At 45.0% G+C, this 17,717-nt stretch overlaps 1 protein-coding gene and 2 non-coding genes across 3 annotated transcripts; 2 read left to right on the top strand and 1 right to left on the bottom strand.

The window, feature by feature from the left end:
• Positions 1-344: 344 nt before the first annotated feature.
• On the top strand, positions 345-14,007 carry TMEM230 (transmembrane protein 230). Its single transcript, XM_075563969.1, has 4 exons — positions 345-477; positions 3,221-3,341; positions 5,784-5,906; positions 12,883-14,007. The coding sequence occupies exons 2-4, from the start codon at positions 3,243-3,245 to the stop codon at positions 13,021-13,023; spliced, it is 363 nt and encodes a 120-aa protein (XP_075420084.1). The 5' UTR covers positions 345-477; positions 3,221-3,242; the 3' UTR covers positions 13,024-14,007.
• LOC142423596 (small nucleolar RNA SNORA62/SNORA6 family) lies at positions 2,182-2,335 on the bottom strand. Its single transcript, XR_012779214.1, has one exon. It is a non-coding gene; the product is annotated as a small nucleolar RNA SNORA62/SNORA6 family (small nucleolar RNA).
• LOC142423633 (small nucleolar RNA SNORA24) lies at positions 8,754-8,883 on the top strand. The gene has a single exon (XR_012779241.1). It is a non-coding gene; the product is annotated as a small nucleolar RNA SNORA24 (small nucleolar RNA).
• Positions 14,008-17,717: the final 3,710 nt, after the last annotated feature.

Here is a 17,717-nt window from a genome sequence, read left to right as displayed (position 1 = left end):
ACTTTCATTCCTGGCACGGTGAATTCCGCGTATGGGCGGCATGCCTGGGCAAGGCTATGCCTAGGAGAGGGAGGCACTGTTCAGTGGCCGGGGGCGTGTCTGTTTCCCCTGCCCGGGCTCCGACGGCTGGGAGGGGCTGCGTAGCTAGCTGGTCTCGCTTTGACTGACCCAGGCGGGCGGGGGCCCTAAGTAAGCGCCGGCCCCAGCAGTTCTCCGCTGCGCCGGCCGCATGGCGCCGCGGGGCAGATCGACAGCGCTGCCTTGGCTCATCCCATCCGGCAGCTGGGTGACTAGGAGTCGCTTCCGGTGACGTCGCTTCCTGTGCGCCGCCGTTGGCACGCCATTTCCGGCGCCGCGTTGGTGGGGGAGCCGGCGAGGGGCGGGCGGGCGGCCGTTGGAGGGGGCGTGCCCTGCAGCCTGCGACCCCAAAGCTGCCGACGGTGGGCGAGCAGCGGGCGCGGGCGGCGCGGCGCTCCGGTAAGGCGCGGGGGCGCTCCCGCACTCACGCCGAGGCTTCCGGGGGCGGCGGTCTCGCCGGGGGCGCGGCCGGGCCGGCGCGGGAAGCGGGTTTGTTTGCCGGCCCCCGGCTGCAGGCTGGTTCATCCTCCTGCCCCGCCAGGCAGCAACCTCGGGTGTGCCGGTGTGTCGTGCCGGCCGGGCTCTGCGAAGGGCAGCACCCTTCTTTACCCGCCTTGCATCGTTTGGGTGCTGAGAAACTTGGGGCGTTGCGACGAAGCTGGTCAAAAGCCTTGGGGCACTCGGCCCGGAACTTTTACAGTGCTGTCTTGGTTTACGTTGTTTTCTCCTCACGACTTTCACTCGCCGGCATTCGCCTCCCCCGCCCCGCCTCCGATTTGGGTTTGCTGCAGGTGTAGAATATGCATAATTAATTGGACTGCGACATTTTGAAAATGGATTCATCAGATGTGGTTAAATGCCCTCTACAACACCACAGTGCCTGGAGTTGGAACTCTAAAAAGTTTTGTAGGACTTTTTCAAGTTTTGTAGTACCCAGTATCAGTATCGTGTAATCGGGGAGGCAACGCGCTGTTTGACGCAGTTTGAACAACCTTTCCAGAAAGGCAGGAACAGGATTAGCATTCCTGTCGTTCTTTCAATACTGAATCAGGCCGCAAGGATCTCACAAAGGGGCGTGAAAGTTTAGCTTGGCTTCCCTCGTAGTGTTAGCTTACTGAAAACACCTTCATGTGCCTCATAGGCGTATTCAATGCAGTTAGGATCCCTGATGGCAGAGACGCAGCCAGTTAAGCTTTGGGCAGATAACTGCTGGCAATGCCTGAAAGATAGGCCTGTCAACTGCCATAAAGATTTCCCTAGGGAGCTGTTCGTTATCTTCCAGGGCATCTGTGAGTTGGAATTGATGGCAGCGGGTAGATTTAGTGTTGTTCTTGTAGTACTCAGAGCATCGTTGGGCACCTAGCAAAATGCTAGATAGGTATTCACTGCCATTAGGGCGGTGATTACCCAAAAAAGCCAGGCTGAGTATAGTTTCAAGGTTCTTCATGTCACCTTTTATTACATCCAAGGAACCCTGACGGCGCTGCTAGTAAATGTTGAACTGCGAGGTGAACGGGTTCAAAGACACGTCAGGGAAGGAAGATGAGGCTGTCTGTACCCCTAAAGATTTCAGTTACCTACAGCGCCCCTCAGAGTTGCAACTGATGTCGTGGCAGAGTTGCGCTTATTGAAATGCAAGTAGTCACTGACAGACGTTGGGATTCCGGCCTGATCATGAGTTGACCTCGGCTCCCGTTTTTATAGCTTTATTATTGTTTTATTTGCAGTATTCTTTTGAATCCAATCTGTTTATAAAAAATTTTTTTTTCCAATCTGTTTGTTTTCTAAGTCTAGATGTTATGGCCTCAACCATAACATGTGCAGCAACTTTGTATGATATACGAAAAACAGGAAGTGCCACGGGTCCTAACTAGACGCTAGTAATTTGAGTTGGAGACTCTGGCTGCCATCGAGCCCTCCCCAATCAGGGACCTTACAGGACAGCGCCAAGACTAAATCTTGATGCGAGTGGAAAGCCTCGCTTCTATGTGGTTTCAAACCGCTGACCTTGTCTTTACTAGCCCAGCGTGTATCCCACTGCCCCACCAGGGCCCTGGAGCCAGAGACCTCCACATACTTGATTTCCTCTTTTTCTTTTTTTATACTTGTAGCAAGGATTACTATCAAACTCCACTCATTGGGCCAGAGACCCTTGTGGTGTTAGCAAAAACCTTGCCCATCATGTAGCACACTACCTACACTTGCGAGTTCATCGGCCAGGCAGTGGCCTCAACTCCAAGCTCTAACAATGTGCACTGATTTCCTCTTTTCAAAGGTCTGGCTCACGGTTAGAATTCAGGTGGCTTTGCAGTCAATATAGATTTTCTAGTTTTGTTAGCATAATTTTGTTTATAGAGGAGGAAAAATAAGCACATTACATGTTTATTTGATTTAAATGTCACTGTTTTATATATGCTTAATATTCTAGATCCTAAACTATTGACCCAGTTGCCAGGGTTTGTTACAGAAGTGTCTGCTTTGATGATTTTGAACAACAAATCATACTTTTATTCTGATTTCTTATGTAGCTATAGATGAAGTAATCCAGAAAATGAAGTCACTTGTCTAGTGCTTGAGAAGGGTTCGCTGGGCAAGCATATCAGAAAGGAGTGGCATAGGGTTGATACTGCATGGTATAGTAGCTTTTCCAGATTTACCACTTGCAGTTTTTCAGATCCTTCACTACGATATAAACAGCCATCCATTAGGGAAAATAGTCAAATCATTGCTCATTCCTGCTCGTCTTTTCAGGCAAATAAATGCCAATGAGCATAGGCTGCCTTTCTTCTTTACCTTTAAGGCTGGGCTTGAAAGCGTGGACTTTGCAGTCCTTGAGCCTGCCGTAGCGCCACCAAGCCTCCGCCTATTCTCACTGTGATTTTGCAAACCTTGGGTGCCAGGGAGCATTGTAGCGAGTCATGCCTGGGTCTCGACAAGTGCCGGGTGTTATTTCAGCAAGACAAACTGAAGTGGATGCACCGTGAGATTCTTTTCACTTTGCCAAAGGAACCTCAGGTTTTCAGAGTCTTGGACCTTAACTTGCTGGTTGCAAGTATGACCTTGCAGCCCAGAACTCCTGCGTGCAGTATCACAGCATTCTCAAGGTGTCTCTGAGACAAGAGATGATTTTCTTTGTTTTCAGACTGTAGCAGTGTCAGCGTGTTATGATGCCTTCTCGTACCAACCTGGCAGCGGGGCTCCCCAGCAGTAAAGTGAAGTACTCCAGACTTGCCAGTACAGATGATGGCTACATTGACCTTCAGGTAATGCGGAAGGGAGCCTGCGTGGCTGGCTGGTTGGCGGGCTGACTGGCTGTGTTCCCACTGAGTTGGCAGGACAGCCTTCCAAATGGAGGTTTTGCTAACTGTTCCTGGGGATGGGAAAGGACAGGAAGGAAACTCAGCAGGGACCCTTTCAGGTGTAGCCTGCGGAAGGAAAGAAGGTAAGGCCACAGAACAGTTTCCAACCAGTATCAACGCTTTTTAAAAAAAATCGTTTTATTGGGGGCTCATACAATTCTTATCACAATCCATACATACATACATTGTGTCAAGAACATATCCACATTTGTTGCCATCATTCTCAAACATTTTCCTATAAACACTCTTCATGTCAAACAATTTCCAGCTGTCTCTCACAGAATTAGTCTCACTTGTCATTAATTGCAAATTTTGGGGGGGTTTTTTTGGGGGGGTAATATTTTTGGAAAAATGATCAGATTATATTTGTGAAATAGAATTGTATAGTTTGTGTTATTGATTTGTGTCCACTTTAGTCAAAGCCAGTTCGTTTTTAAAGGGAGAAACTAGCTACTGAAGCCAGCAGATTGTGAGGAACTTCCTTCTTTCCTGATGTCATGAGATCCAATTTATTACAGGTATTTTTTTTGTATGGAAATAGTAAGTAAAGCAGAGAATATTTATTAAGTTTATGCCCTACTTTGATCGTTTTTATACTGTAACGTGCCCTTTTGCCCACTTCCCCTAGAATAGAGTAAGTCAAGTGGACATACGGCCAAGTAGGAAATAATTGGAGCTCATCTTTTAAATATTAACAAATGCTTTTCTTTGTGTTTTTTCTACCAGCACTTGAAGGAGAGAGTGTTTTTAATGTAGATCTGGGAGACTGCAGGCTCATTAGATCAGATAGGAGCAGGAGCTGGCACCTTAACATTTATCTCTAGATGTTAACTGCAAGTGGAACTTGTTCACAAACTAGAATTCTTGTCCTGTGGGGCAGACCACAAATACTTTACATAAAATATTTCTCTGAAACCCTTCTCCCTACCTTTCCATGCCACCATCCCACTCCATAGCAAGGTGAATGCTCTCGTGATGCCATAGATTAGCTGAATAGATTAACTGACTATATGTTCCCATAAAGATTGGAACCTAGAAAATCCTCCAGGTAGTGTGCTCTGTCACACGGGTCACTGTGAGTCAAAAATTGATTCCACAAGCAGATGGACGTTGGGCCTCTATACTTAAATCTTACCTCAATACAAGAATGGTTTGTTCTAATGTGGCATGGTATGATACTCACCTCCCTGACACAATCGCTAAAGACAAAATCGGTGCATAAGCAAATGTGAAGAAAGTTGATGGTGTCCAGTTATTAAAAGATATAGCATCTGGGGTTCTAAAGGCTTGTAGTTAAACAATTGGCCATCTAGCAGGGAAGCAATAAAGCCCATGTGGAAGAAGCACACCAGCCTGTGTGATCATGAAGTTTCAATAGGAAGAGGTATCAGAAGTTCAAAAACAAGCAATCAAATCTATGTGAAGGGGTGGATGTAGTGGAGACCCCAAACCCACCTGTAAGATAATTGGACAGTCCCTCTCAGAAGGGCCACATGGAAGGGGTGATAAATTCAGGGTGTGGTATAGCACTGATAAACCATATAACTATCCTCTAGTTCATTAATATTTCCTCCCCTTACTATTATGCCTTTTATTTGTTTTACCTCATTAATCATGTTAGATTTAAGTAGATTCATTTGTATATTTAAGATCATTTGGTACATGAAAGCCAAGCTAGATAACCCTTCAGAAACAGTAAACGAGGCCATTGTTCTCTGAGAGTACGGGTGGAGGGGAAAGGAAACGGGGAGCTGATTGCAGTGATGACTGTAAGCCGCGCTTGCTTGATGGGACCGCACAACAATTGTATGTGAATGGGTGTACTGGGTTGTGTAGGATGGCAAAAAAACCTATTGGGGGAAAAGGGAGGGCATAAAGGAGAGCTGATATCAAGGAGTTCAAGAAGAAAGAAAATGTTTTGAAACTTAGCAATAATACAACACTGATGTGATTGAACTATGGAATATTATGAAATCTGTAAGAGCTCCCAATAAAATGATAAATAAAACAATTAATTGATTCCACAGCAGTAACAGTGAATGAATGACCATAAAGTGGTTTCTGTGTTTGAAGACAGCCGTAGCATATGGCCTGGTGGGTGGTATGTGAGATGAGACTAGAACTGGAAAGGAGGCATTCCACGGGGCCTGCGTTGAGGGACTGTCAGAGTGGTGATGGAGCGTCAGCTCACCTGCCTGCCCTTTCTCTCTGGAGCTGCACCTGTGTGGTAGGATATGCTTCAAGACACGGGAAGCATCTAGTTTGCATCTTATTAACCTGCCTACTTTCAATGTCTGGATCCTGGTATTTTTTATAATCCCTTTGCTTCTTCCATTTTCTTTCCAGTTTAAGAAAAGCCCTCCTAAGATCCCTTATAAGGCCATTGCCCTTGCCACCGTGCTGTTCTTGATCGGCACCTTGCTCATCATCATAGGCTCCCTCCTGCTAGCCGGCTACCTCAGCAAAGGGGTAAGTGTGTGGCCATGGGCCGTGAAATTTTTAAAACGTGAGCCAGGGTACAGTGTTTTTGTTTGTTTGTTTTTTAACATAAATGGTATGGCAGATTCCAGCAAAAATAGAGGATTTCTCTCATCACCTCGTTTCTTCCTTTTAGAATCCACATACCTTTCCCGAGTTCAATCAGCTCTTCCTTCCATTGAGTTCAGTTGAGTTCCCGTTCAACGTCCGTGTGATACCTTAGAGATAAAGGTGCTCCGTAGTTCTTTCTCTGTGCTGTCTCCACATTACACAGTCAAGTGGTATACATATACAGCTAAGAGCTGAAACTGGGTAATAGCATTGGAACGGGAAAGAGTTGACTCCAGTTCAGTATCTATTGGTTTTAGGTTCTTAGATAATTTAAATGATGGTGTGGCTAACAGCATCTTCCTTGGTACATTCAGAATTTGAACACATAACCTCAGAACTGTGTTGTCCGTTCGCTTTTGCTTGCAGCATACAGTACATTAACCCCAGGAGAGTATAGTAAGGCGTCTACTAATGATACTGTCAAAATTGAAAGAGGAGGTGAGATCCAAATGAAACAAATGCCACCTCACCGTGTGTGGTGGTGCCGCATACTGCTAATACCAGTAGCTTCGTCAGAAGGATGAGGCCAAACGCTCTTGCCAAGAATTTGAAGTCGGGGAGCCCTGCATATGGTCTCTAGGACAGTGGCTAGGTACTTTACACACAACAAAAAAAGATACTTAGGAAGTTAATACAATTGCTATTAAAGATCTTTTCACAGAAATTTTAAATACATAAGAAGTAGAGCAAATATGATGGACTACAGTGTCACCTAGCATTTAAAAAAATTAAATATTAGTGGTTCCACTTTTTAGTACATATTGTTCAAGGGTCAGCTCTAGTTCATACAGCGTGTCAGTGCTAATCAGAATTACCCAGGGAACTGGTTAAAACTGAAGTTGCCTCGACCTCAGCCCCAGAGATTCCAATTCCATAGGTCTAGAATGGGGGCTAGAGCATGTGCATTTTTTCTACCAAGCTCCTGGATGATACTCTTGCTCCAAGCTTCACATTCTAAGAACCATTGTTTCCCAGCACATTGAAGCAGTTGCCTGCAAGTGGGTTGACCCATGGAGACCCTATGTGCGCTAGAGCTGAGCCGTGCTCCATGGGGGTTTCAGTGGTTGATCGCTTCAAACTAGGTTGCCAGGCCTTTCCTCCAAGGCACGTGCAGTAAACAGCATGGAGATAGACATATCTACCCTCGTCTGGCTTCTATTCCCATGAGGTGGGAGTAAGCCAAGCCCCCATGCTCACTCCTTCTTTACCACTCTGACTCCAGCCAGCCCTCCCACACCACTCTGCTTCTGGGCTGGGTTCGATAATTCATCATCATGGCCACCCAGAACTGACAGATAATGCTCATAATTCAAAGGGTATATTATGGAATTTAATTCAGTTAGGTAGGGTCAGCAAGCAGTATGGATATAGTCATTGGTCCTCAGCCTGAAGCCAAGTGTCTCTCTAGCCCTCAGTCTCTCAGCCATGTGGTCCCTTGGCCTTTGCCTTCATGCACCGGGAAGCCAGTCTGCCTGGCACTCTGCCCCACAGTTCCATAGCCTCAGGCCAGGCGAGGAGAAGGTAAGGTAAGCCCTAGTCTCGACGCTGTTCTTGAGTCTCCGTGCCATAATCTGGTGCACTGGGCCTTGGCCTCCACTCCTTCAGACAGATCGCGGTGCCCTCTTCTGAATGGTCTTGACTGTCCCTGTGTCCCAAATGGCGGAGGAATCTGCACTGAGGAATGGGCTTGATGAAGGAGTCTTTTAGATCAAGGAAACTAAAGGATGCTGTCTTTTAAGACATGCCCTCTACTAAAGTAGTTTTAAAAGTGCCCCAAAAGAAACAAAGGGTGCGGCTTCGGTCCTACCCTCTGCTAACTCACTGCCATAAGTCCATACCAACTCATATAGTGAATGTTTAGGACAGGGTAGAACTGCCCCTTTGAATTTCTAAGACTAACTCTTCACGGGAGTAGAAAGCTCCATCTCTCTTCCTCAGAGTGCCTGGTGGTTTTGAACTTTGGACGTTGCGGTTAGCAACAAAGGGTGCGGCTTGGCCCACATCCAGGTCTGAGTCCCACCCCACTCCTGTGCATCAGCATATAGAGAATGCCCTCCAAAATGAGACCATAGCCAAGATGTAACGTTCAGAACCGTATTTTATCAGCAACTGTGCCTAGAAGGGCCATGTTAATCGACCCTAACTCAGCACCGCTGGCTAGTCTTGAACTCTAGTCTTGATTTAGCAGAGCACATTAACTGTTCTCACCCAGAGTCTCCCATCATATTTAGAGACACAAATGTTTGCCCTAATTTTCAGTGGTACTAAGAATGGTACATTGACTGAGTTGTTTTGTGCCCAGTGGGACCCCTTGCTTTACACGTTTTACCTCACTTTTCACAGTAACCAAGTCAAGCAAATACTGTTATTTCTATTTGTGGATGAGATTTTTCAAAACTATATTGATAACCTAATTATTATGTGTTATTTAAATATTCCTGCTAGAGGGTAAATTTTATATTAGGTCTAGCTCTTTAGAGGAGGTAAATATTCCTTACTTTTAAAACAGTGGAGAAAAGAAAATCATAATAGAAAATCAATTTAAAAATACATTAAAAATAAAAAGAAATAAACTTAGCTGTGTTCACATTTATTACAGCACCTAAAATGCAAAGATAAAGTAATTTTATAAAGGTAAATCCATTTAGCATATATTTATTGAGCCTCTGTTATTACAAGGGGGTTTCAAAAAGGTGGGGATAGTGGATGGAATTAAATGGCACTTTAGTTCATGTATCTTTGAGACCTGTTGGTTATGACAGTCTCCCTTTCTTGCCATGGAAGAGTATGTTCTTGTTTATTGGCAGATTGTCACTATACAGTTGGTATCAGATTCTGACTGGCACAAGTAGCATTCTTTGCTGGAGTGGGTGTAGAGGGTGCTACTGGGCAAACTTCTAACTGAAGTTAAATGTTTCTAGGGTACTGAATTAATTGACGGACAGAGGAGGGAAAATAAGATATCAAGAAATCCCGATTAAAGAAGCTTCATCTTGCATCAAATTTTATCTTAAATTTCTTTAACTGCTGACATTTGGATGGATGTTAGTAATAGTTTATAAAATTCCAGAACAGCACTTTAATTGTTATTTTTAAGTGAATACATGAAGAGTTGCAGTAGAAAATAAAATATATGCATCTTTGTTAAAATTGAATAAGAGACTTGATCTATAAAAAGAAAAGGTGAGAATGATGATGACTACAAATAAGCTTGACACAATGGATAGATGGATGGATTGTGATAAGAGTTGTATGAACGCCCAATAAAATGATTAAAACATACATAAAACAAAATGTTTTGAGAATGATGATGACAACAAATGTACAAATGTGCTTAACACATTTGATGTATGTATGTATGGATTGTGATAGAGTTGTATGAGCCCCTGATAAAATGTTTTTAAAAAAATAGTCATCTGAAAAAATAAACAGCTATTGATCTCTTTAAAAAAAGAAAGAATAGGAGCTGATGTCAAGGGCTCAATTAGAAGGCAAATGTTTTGAGAACAATGAGGGCAATGAATGTACAAATGTGCTTTTCACAATTGATGTATGTGTGGATTGTGATAAGAGTTGTATGAGCCCCTAATAAAGCAATTTATAAAAAAAGAAAGAAAAGGATATTTCATTTTATCCCCCACAAATTGTTTGACATCCCCTCACGATGGGCTCAACAGGGACTATAGAAATAAAACAAAGCCCCTATGACTAAAAAAATTTCAAACTATTAATAAAAGTGTTAAAATCAGGGCCTTGAATCTGATCTTACTGGTTTCATCATAGATGACAAAGCACAATCAAAATGGACTTGAATTTGTATAATGTGAGTGTATTAGAATTACAGCCAAACAAGAAAAACCATCAGAATGCTTAACTAGGTACATGAAAGACTTATGTAGAAAACTATGAAACACAACTGCAAGAAACCAAGAAACCTACATAAATGAGAAAACACTGTGCTCCTGGATAGGAAGACTTAACACTGAAAATGTTAGTACTACTCCATGTGGTCTTCTAGAGATAAAATGTAGCATTCTTTTGGAAAAACTGATAGCCAGAGCATTATTGATGAAAAAGTATTGGAAGCCTCACATCTCTGATCTTAGAGCCTGTTGTATAGCCATAGTCAGAAAAACAAAAACAGTGACATGGACATAGTTCAGTTATGGAGAATCCAGAAGTAAAGCCATCTACCTAGAGAGCTGATCCACTGGTCAAAATCCATTCAATGGGGAAGAATACTAACATGGTTCTGGCAATACTGGATATCCATTTACAGAAAAATGAAGAGTTCACACCATACACAAAAACTTAAAACAGATCAAATACCTAAATATGCAACCTAAAACCATAGGTTTAAAAAAAAAAGTACCCTGACTTTGACATATGCTGTCAAACATAACTGAAAATGCATGAACAACAGAAGATAAACTAGACAAATGAATCTCATAAAAACTCAATACTTAAGCTCAAAACAAGATTCACTGAAAGAGTAGGTAAGAACTTACAAACTGGGATGGACAACAGAAAAGTGGGTGAAAGGAGACGTCGGACAGTGTTAAGACACTAAATAATTATAAATTATCAAGGGTTCATGAGGAAGGGGGAAGGTGAGGGAAGGGGAAAAATGAGCGGATATCAAGGGCTCAAGTAAAAAGCAAATGTTTTGAGAATGATGGCAACAAACGTACAAATGTGCTTGACACAATGGATGTATGTATGGGTTGTGATGAGTTGTACGAGCCCCCAATAAAATGATTTTTAAAAACAAAAAACTTACAAACTGGGAAAGCACCTTTGGTAATGACATCTGACAAGGGCCTAAATCTAAAATTTATAGAAAACTTAAAAGACTTCAACAACAAAAAGGCAATCCAATTAAAAAGTAGACAAAGAACATGAACAGACACTTGAACAAAGAAGACATTCAGACAGCTGACGCACCTGAACAGGTGTTTGCAGTCATTAGTTATTAGAGCTGCAAATCAAAAACTAAATGAAATAGCAAGAAAAAGGAGGCTTTGGGGAGACTGGAATTCAAAGTTTACACGCAGATTGTTTGATGGTTATGGATGGAGGAGGAAGAGGAAATCACTGGGTAGGATACAAGTGTGCATTCTAGAGTAGGGGAACACTACAAACTAGAGGGAACGTCCACAGATGTGACCAAGGTACGTAGAAGACATGGAGATAACCCAAAACCAAACCAATTCTGACTCAACACTGGCCCTATAGGAGAAGTACTAAACATAGGCAAGCATTCAACAAGTCATAATTTATTAAATAGATACATAGGTAATGGTGTCTACTAGACAGGTGAGAGAAGTTATGTGGGAGTATAGCTGCATACAGATACAGGTAATGATTGTTACGTATGTTTCTCCATACAAATTGGTAACTGCTATATGTATTCACATATGTGTAGGACTCCTGGCCACAGTAATAGAAACTACTTCGACAGCTGGACTGAACCACTGATCTTAAAGGCTAAGGGCCTTAGTCTTTGAGAACATTACAGTCCATTAGCAAACACAGTTCATAAAGATCGTACACAACGTCCTAGTCGGGATTAGCCTTTGGCATCTTAAAAGCTTGTTCATGGCTGCCTAAGAAGCCACTATTTGTATCTTCCTACCTGGAGCACAACAGAAGGTCTCTGTTAGGTTAAAAAAAATGCAGAACAAAATTCAAATTTAAAATAAATGTCCAGGCACACTGGACTAACAGAGACCGGAGGCATCCTGAGGCTGAACCTTCTCAATTTGAAACGGAAGACACTCCAAGAGGCCACTTTTCCACCACATGATGGCTGGGCTTATAAAATCACACTCATGACCAATGTACTTCTAAGAACAGTCAAAAGGCAACATTTTCCCAAGACCACAGGTAGGAGACAGGAAGGGCCAGGCAAACAGGACCAATGGACAGGAACCCCAGGGAGGAAGAAAGTACTGGCACATTACATTGTTTATGTTTATGCAAATTTTCACCTAAAGCACAATAAAATGCGCCCCCTCCCCCTGCGCCCCCCCCCCCCACAGCCAACACCCTGTAAGAAACATAATCTCTGCCCTAGAAAATGGACATAGCAACCAGATGTGATGACCTGGTTCAAAGTTCATGGCCAACTGCTTGGCTGTTTTTCTCCAGTGTGTGTCGGGCGTGGCAGCCATCGGTCTACATCAGACTGCTGAGAGGGCTCTACACTTCCCAGCCGCCCCGGCTCTGGCCTGTCATTCTTAATGTTCTGGTTATTGTCCCCTTGTCAGCTGCTAATATCCAAGGTTGACAAATTTGGATCTGTTTTGATTACATTGCTTTGCCTGCTTGCAACTGAACCACTTTAAATATTAATAGCATTAGCAATTGCTTGTTTTAATAAGAGACGAAAGGCTACAGAGTTGGTGTTCACAACTGAAAACAATTGAAGAAAAAGGAGCAAAGGAAATAAGCAGAAATAAGTGGACAAGAATATGCATAGATGATTTTTATTCCTTAACGCTTTTAGTACTTAGTTGGGTTTCTACAATTATAGTGAGGGGGGGAATGAAGACCTTTTCTCTTGGTAATGTACGTACTACCCAAAGAAAGTGTTCTGAAAAGCTTTGAGGACCAATGGCTTTGTTTTAAAATGTAAAATATGTGCAGTGTCCCTGGGTGAGGCCCCCAACTGAACGGTTGGAGATTTAAATTGGCTCAGAGGTACATTGGAAGAAGGCTTGGTGATCTGTTTGTTAAAAATCAGCCATTAAAAACACTGGAACAGTTCTAGGCTGACACCGTGAAGCAATCAGTGTACTTTGCTGGCCCCTTTATTTTGTGTGGAACTAATGTGTTTGCTTCCTTTTGCCACCAGGGGGCAGACCGGGCCGTTCCTGTCCTTATCATCGGTATCCTGGTGTTCCTGCCAGGATTCTACCACCTGCGCATCGCCTACTATGCATCCAAAGGCTACCGGGGCTACTCCTATGATGACATCCCCGACTTTGATGACTAGCACCCACCCCGTGCCCGAGGAGGGCCAGAGGGGACTGAGCCCAGTTTGCGACACTGGGCTGGAACTGGAGCCGAGGGCTCAGGAATTCAGGAGTCTGCAGATGGCTCCCACCTGTGGCTGGGTTCTATGGGTCTGTCTCAGAGATGCTAACGGAGCGACAGGAAAGTAAGGTTGTAGCACATGCTTTGTTTCCCTGGCCCAGGCTTCCGCCCGGTTTTCCACATGACCGTCATGAAAGAAGAGTGATGGTCATTGTGTGGAGAAGCAGGGGCTCCCGCTGCAGTGGAAGCGATCTGTGCCGCCCCCCCTAGAGCTGAACGCCCCTCTTTAAGTAGTCTGTCAGTTTGCTCCTGTGGCAAATGGAAAGATGCAGTCTGTCTGTTAAAAACAAACCGGAGTCATTTATTTTGAAATAGCCCTCCAGGTCTCAGCCCGACCCTGCTCTCTGATTGTGTGTTCTGTGGGACACGAATAATCTAGTGGGACACTAGACTGGTAAAAAGCAAGTTATCAATATGATCAACATTTTTACTTGCTTAGTGACAGTATCCAGGGAGTTTTAAACCTCAGATTTTCAGAGGGGGCTTCAAAAAGTTCATTGAAAAATTCCATTATCTTTGAAAGGTGTGATTTTCCCACAAGCTTTTTGAAGCCACCTTGAAAATATTGTCTTTGCTGACCAGCCCGTACTCAGTCCTGATCTGTGTCACCAAAATGCCAGCCAGCATGTAACTGGGGCTCTCTGCCCTTTGTAGAGCAGATGCTTCTTACAGCATGCCCTCAAGGACTGGAGTTTAGGCTGCTTCCTAATGAAAATGCTAGAGGTTATTTAGAGCCCTTACACTTAGCATCTTGTATGACATCATACTGCTGAAGGCCAGAAGACAACCTGGAGCGAGACAAGTAGACGGCTGTTTGATTGCTTCCCAACTTGCAAAAATGACATAAATGAAAAAAAATTAAAATGCCAGAATCCACGTCTCAAACTTAAAATGAGTTCAGTGTCAACATATTTCAGATACAAGGATGGTGTAGTATCTATGATCCAATCCGTGGGATTCCTGTGCGCTGTCGTTCATTGGCTCTGATGTTTGGGGCCTGGACGGCTACAAGATTGGCAGTGACAGCAGCTGAGATGTCGCAGGCCGGGGGTACGGTGTAGAGGGGACATGGATCAAGTCTTAGGTGCATTCAATGAGAAGTGTATTTGATGCTCTCTGTCGAGTAAGCAGTTCTGATGTGTGCAGTAGGAGTTCAGGAAGGATGCTGGGCTGGAGATGGGCATTTGGGAGTTGGTTTTAGAGAGTACTTAAAAGCCTTGGGCAGACATTGCAGACTCAGATGAGGAGACACTAGGGAAGGGTGGCCGCAGGGCTGGGCACATTTGGTAATGGGGGTCCAGTCTCTTAACATGTGAGGAAGTACAAACGAGGGCATTGTCTGCACAGCATAACTCTCACTGAAAGGTTTGGGCCAAGCCCAATTGTAAAGATGTAAGAAAAAGGGAAAACAGAAGGCAGTAATGTGAGAAGGTGCGCTTCCCCAGTCCATTCCTCGACGTTGTCCAGTTAGATTTTTTACGTAGGCTTCCAGAAATGTGCTGAGCACATTAACATAGATAGCATGTCTTTGCCATTCATTCTACTTTGTTCATACATAGTTTTAGTTGTCCAGCTATGCACGCAACCTTGGGGTCTTAAGAGACGAGAGCAGTACCCAGAAATCCGATTCCAGCTAGCTTACTACCTGTTGGAACATTCAGTGATCAGATCTCATTCTACTTGGGATCCTGAGAACATCTTTCATTGAGCCCAAACTGGACTCCTTTGTGAATGGAGGACCCTGATTGTCTTGGGAAGCAGTTCTGAGTTGCCACAAGTCAGAATTGATGGATGGCAGTGGGTTGGATTTGGCTTTAGGTGGTGCTATGTATAAAGACCCCACCCCCACTCTTCATACTGGTGAGTGGTTTGGAGGTCTTTGCCAAGACAGTGCTCCAAGGGGTTTCACTACCTAGTTCTTGGGGCTCCTTGGGACGATCCTGATTAGGTAAGCTTCTTATCTCAGAATTAGAATTGGGGATGGGAGTGCTTCAAAAAGTTTCTGGAGAAATGGGATTAAAAGATAACTGAAGTTTTCCCATGAACTTTTTGAAGCAACCTCATATTTGGGATTCAAATTTAGGCAAATCTTTGAATTTCACCAGGTGTGAATGCCTTTAGGGTCTTGAAAAGTAGAGTGGGACAGTATGGGAAATTTTGAAGCAAATATTTTAAACTAAAAGTGGTGCCCCACCCCCTTCTTTCTTTTAACATGCTGGCCAAACCATGCACCACAGGTTTGTAAGAACCATTTTACTTGAGATTCCATGTCTCCCTTTGGAAGTTTCCAAAGCTCAAGATGCTCCCCTGGTGCTTCAGCTGTTCCTGCGATGGAGATAGGCAGTCTCTTCACCTGTGCGATATACCAGAAGTACACCAGCCTCTTACCTTCCGGCAGGACCCACAGGAGGTCCAATGGTTACACCAGAAAAGAAATGGCTTGGTTGGTAAGGAGCAGAAATTACAAACGTCACCAGGTGTTGGCCTGGGTTTGGTTTGTAAACAGTGGAAAGGGTCACATGATCTTCAGTCTTATTTTCTAATGGTTTGTGGCTGAGAAGCTGCAACCAACCGCAGCATGGCTGGCAGCTACTTTAGCTGAGCATGAGTCTCCAGCTGGCCACAGGCACTGCTGCCTGGCTTTCACACCCAACTTGCTATTTTCTGTCAAAGTAAAGTGCCACAAAGCCACACACTGCTTGGGGCACTTGATTTTGGTTGCCTGAACCCCAGGCTAGAGTAGCTTTCTGATGCAGGACACTAGGTGGCTTGCCAGGCAGGTGCTGATTGGTGAGTCAGGCTCCTGCCTAGCATCCTCTCGGTTCCAGGCAGTGAGCACGCCTCTCCTTGAGGTTCATACATTATCCCTGCCAGCTGGCACAAGGGCCACCTGGTACCACTAAGTGGTGAGGGAACCTAGGGTGGGACCAGAACTCAGCCTTGACTGCTGACTTTTGCTGAAGGGGCATATGCCAAATCCACCCACCTGACTTACCTTCCCTCCAAGATTCCATCCTATTGCTGGCTGCCAAGGTCACCCTCACAGTCAAGGTTTAGGGCCTGAGGAGAAAGAGAAGGGCATGGGTTGATTGGCTCCAAGATAACCAGGCAGATTATTTCCTGGTTTCCAACCAGTTTGTCTCCACTCAGCAGATACTAGATCCAAACCTTCATTTTAACAAGGTCCCCTTAGGTGGGATTCTGACAGATCACTTGGGAATCTTGCTAAAAATGTATACTTTTGTACCACAATTGCTGGCGTGGAAAGACCAGTTCTCAGGAGTTCAAATGAACTCGGTGGAAGCAGGGCTTTGGAAGCCTGGCCTTATATGTAAAGTGGACATTAACCCGCTTCTGCTTCATAGGGGCTTTGGCACAGAGCACCCAGGGAATGGAGGTGACTGTGAGAACGCGAAGGTCCCCCGCTGGGCTTCAGGGAGCAGTTCCTGGGTGAAGTGGGAGGAGAAGAAAGAAGCCATCTGTTAACCTCCTGCTCTGTGGGTGGGGCTCGACCCCGCTACTGGAGAAGCCTGTGCCCCGGTTCTCCAGACAATGGAAAGAAGATAGTTGGGGGAGGGTCTAGCAGAGAGGCTCTACCCCAGACGTCCCTGAAGGGGTTGCAGCTGGAGCATCGGCGTCACTCAAGCTTGATCTTTGTCTTTTCCCAAAGTCCCCGCATTCCCATCTCCCTATGTGCACCCCGGCCAGGCCACGCAAAGGGTAGTCTGGAGGAGCAGCATGGACTAGAACCTTGTCAGAACTGTAGACTCTTGGGCCCACCTCAATGCGAACATACATTTCAAAGGCCACCCTGCGTGGGTGGTACACTTTAATGTGGGAAAAGCCGTAGTTTGGGGTGCACCTCACAGGATGTCCTAGGCAGAGACAGGATAACATCAAGACGTATAACTAGGGAACCACTAGGAGATGGGCCCCTCCTTGGTGCATCGGGATTCTCTGGGCAAACAGTCACTCGGGTGGCAGCAGCACGTCTCCAAAGGTCCACATTGTGAGCAACGAGAAAGCGGGAGTCTTTGGCGAGAGAGACAGGCGCTGCGGCCCAGCGAGAGAAGGGCCTCTGATACCACCCTGCTTCATTGTTCTCTAACTTGAGTCAAATGGAAAATTCTAGTGTCAGGTAGTTTTTATCCAAGATGCCAATCCTTCGGGAGAGTTTTTCTAGGATCATTAATACCCAAGGTTGCCCTGAGCCCGCCACCTACCCATAGGGCAATTTCCCACCACAGATGAGCCCCAACTAAAACAGCAGCAGCCCACTGACAGCCTAGCATGAGGTTGTGGCCTGGGAGGCAGGGGCATGGAGATGACCTGGATTAGGAGAGGGGACTCAGGCCATCTGTGCCTGTGCCCTGAAAATGGTCAGACTTCGATGCTAACTCCCAGGGCCTTGCCCCTTCCAAGGGCTGTCGGCAGGGACAGAGATAGAATTCTCACTGCATGCAGGAGACCTGGTCCGTGAAGCTCCGGCACAGCTCCGGCTCCACCCATCCATCGGTGGAGGCTTGCATGTTGCTGTGATGCTGACCAGATTTCAGTGAAGCTTCCGGACTAGACTAGGAGGAGAAGACTGGC

This window comes from Tenrec ecaudatus, chromosome 12, assembly GCF_050624435.1.
Source record: "Tenrec ecaudatus isolate mTenEca1 chromosome 12, mTenEca1.hap1, whole genome shotgun sequence".
In the NCBI taxonomy this organism is placed as follows: domain Eukaryota; kingdom Metazoa; phylum Chordata; class Mammalia; order Afrosoricida; family Tenrecidae; genus Tenrec; species Tenrec ecaudatus.
The sequence above is the reverse complement of the archived record's forward strand: the minus strand, read 5'-3'. Positions and strand labels throughout refer to the sequence as shown.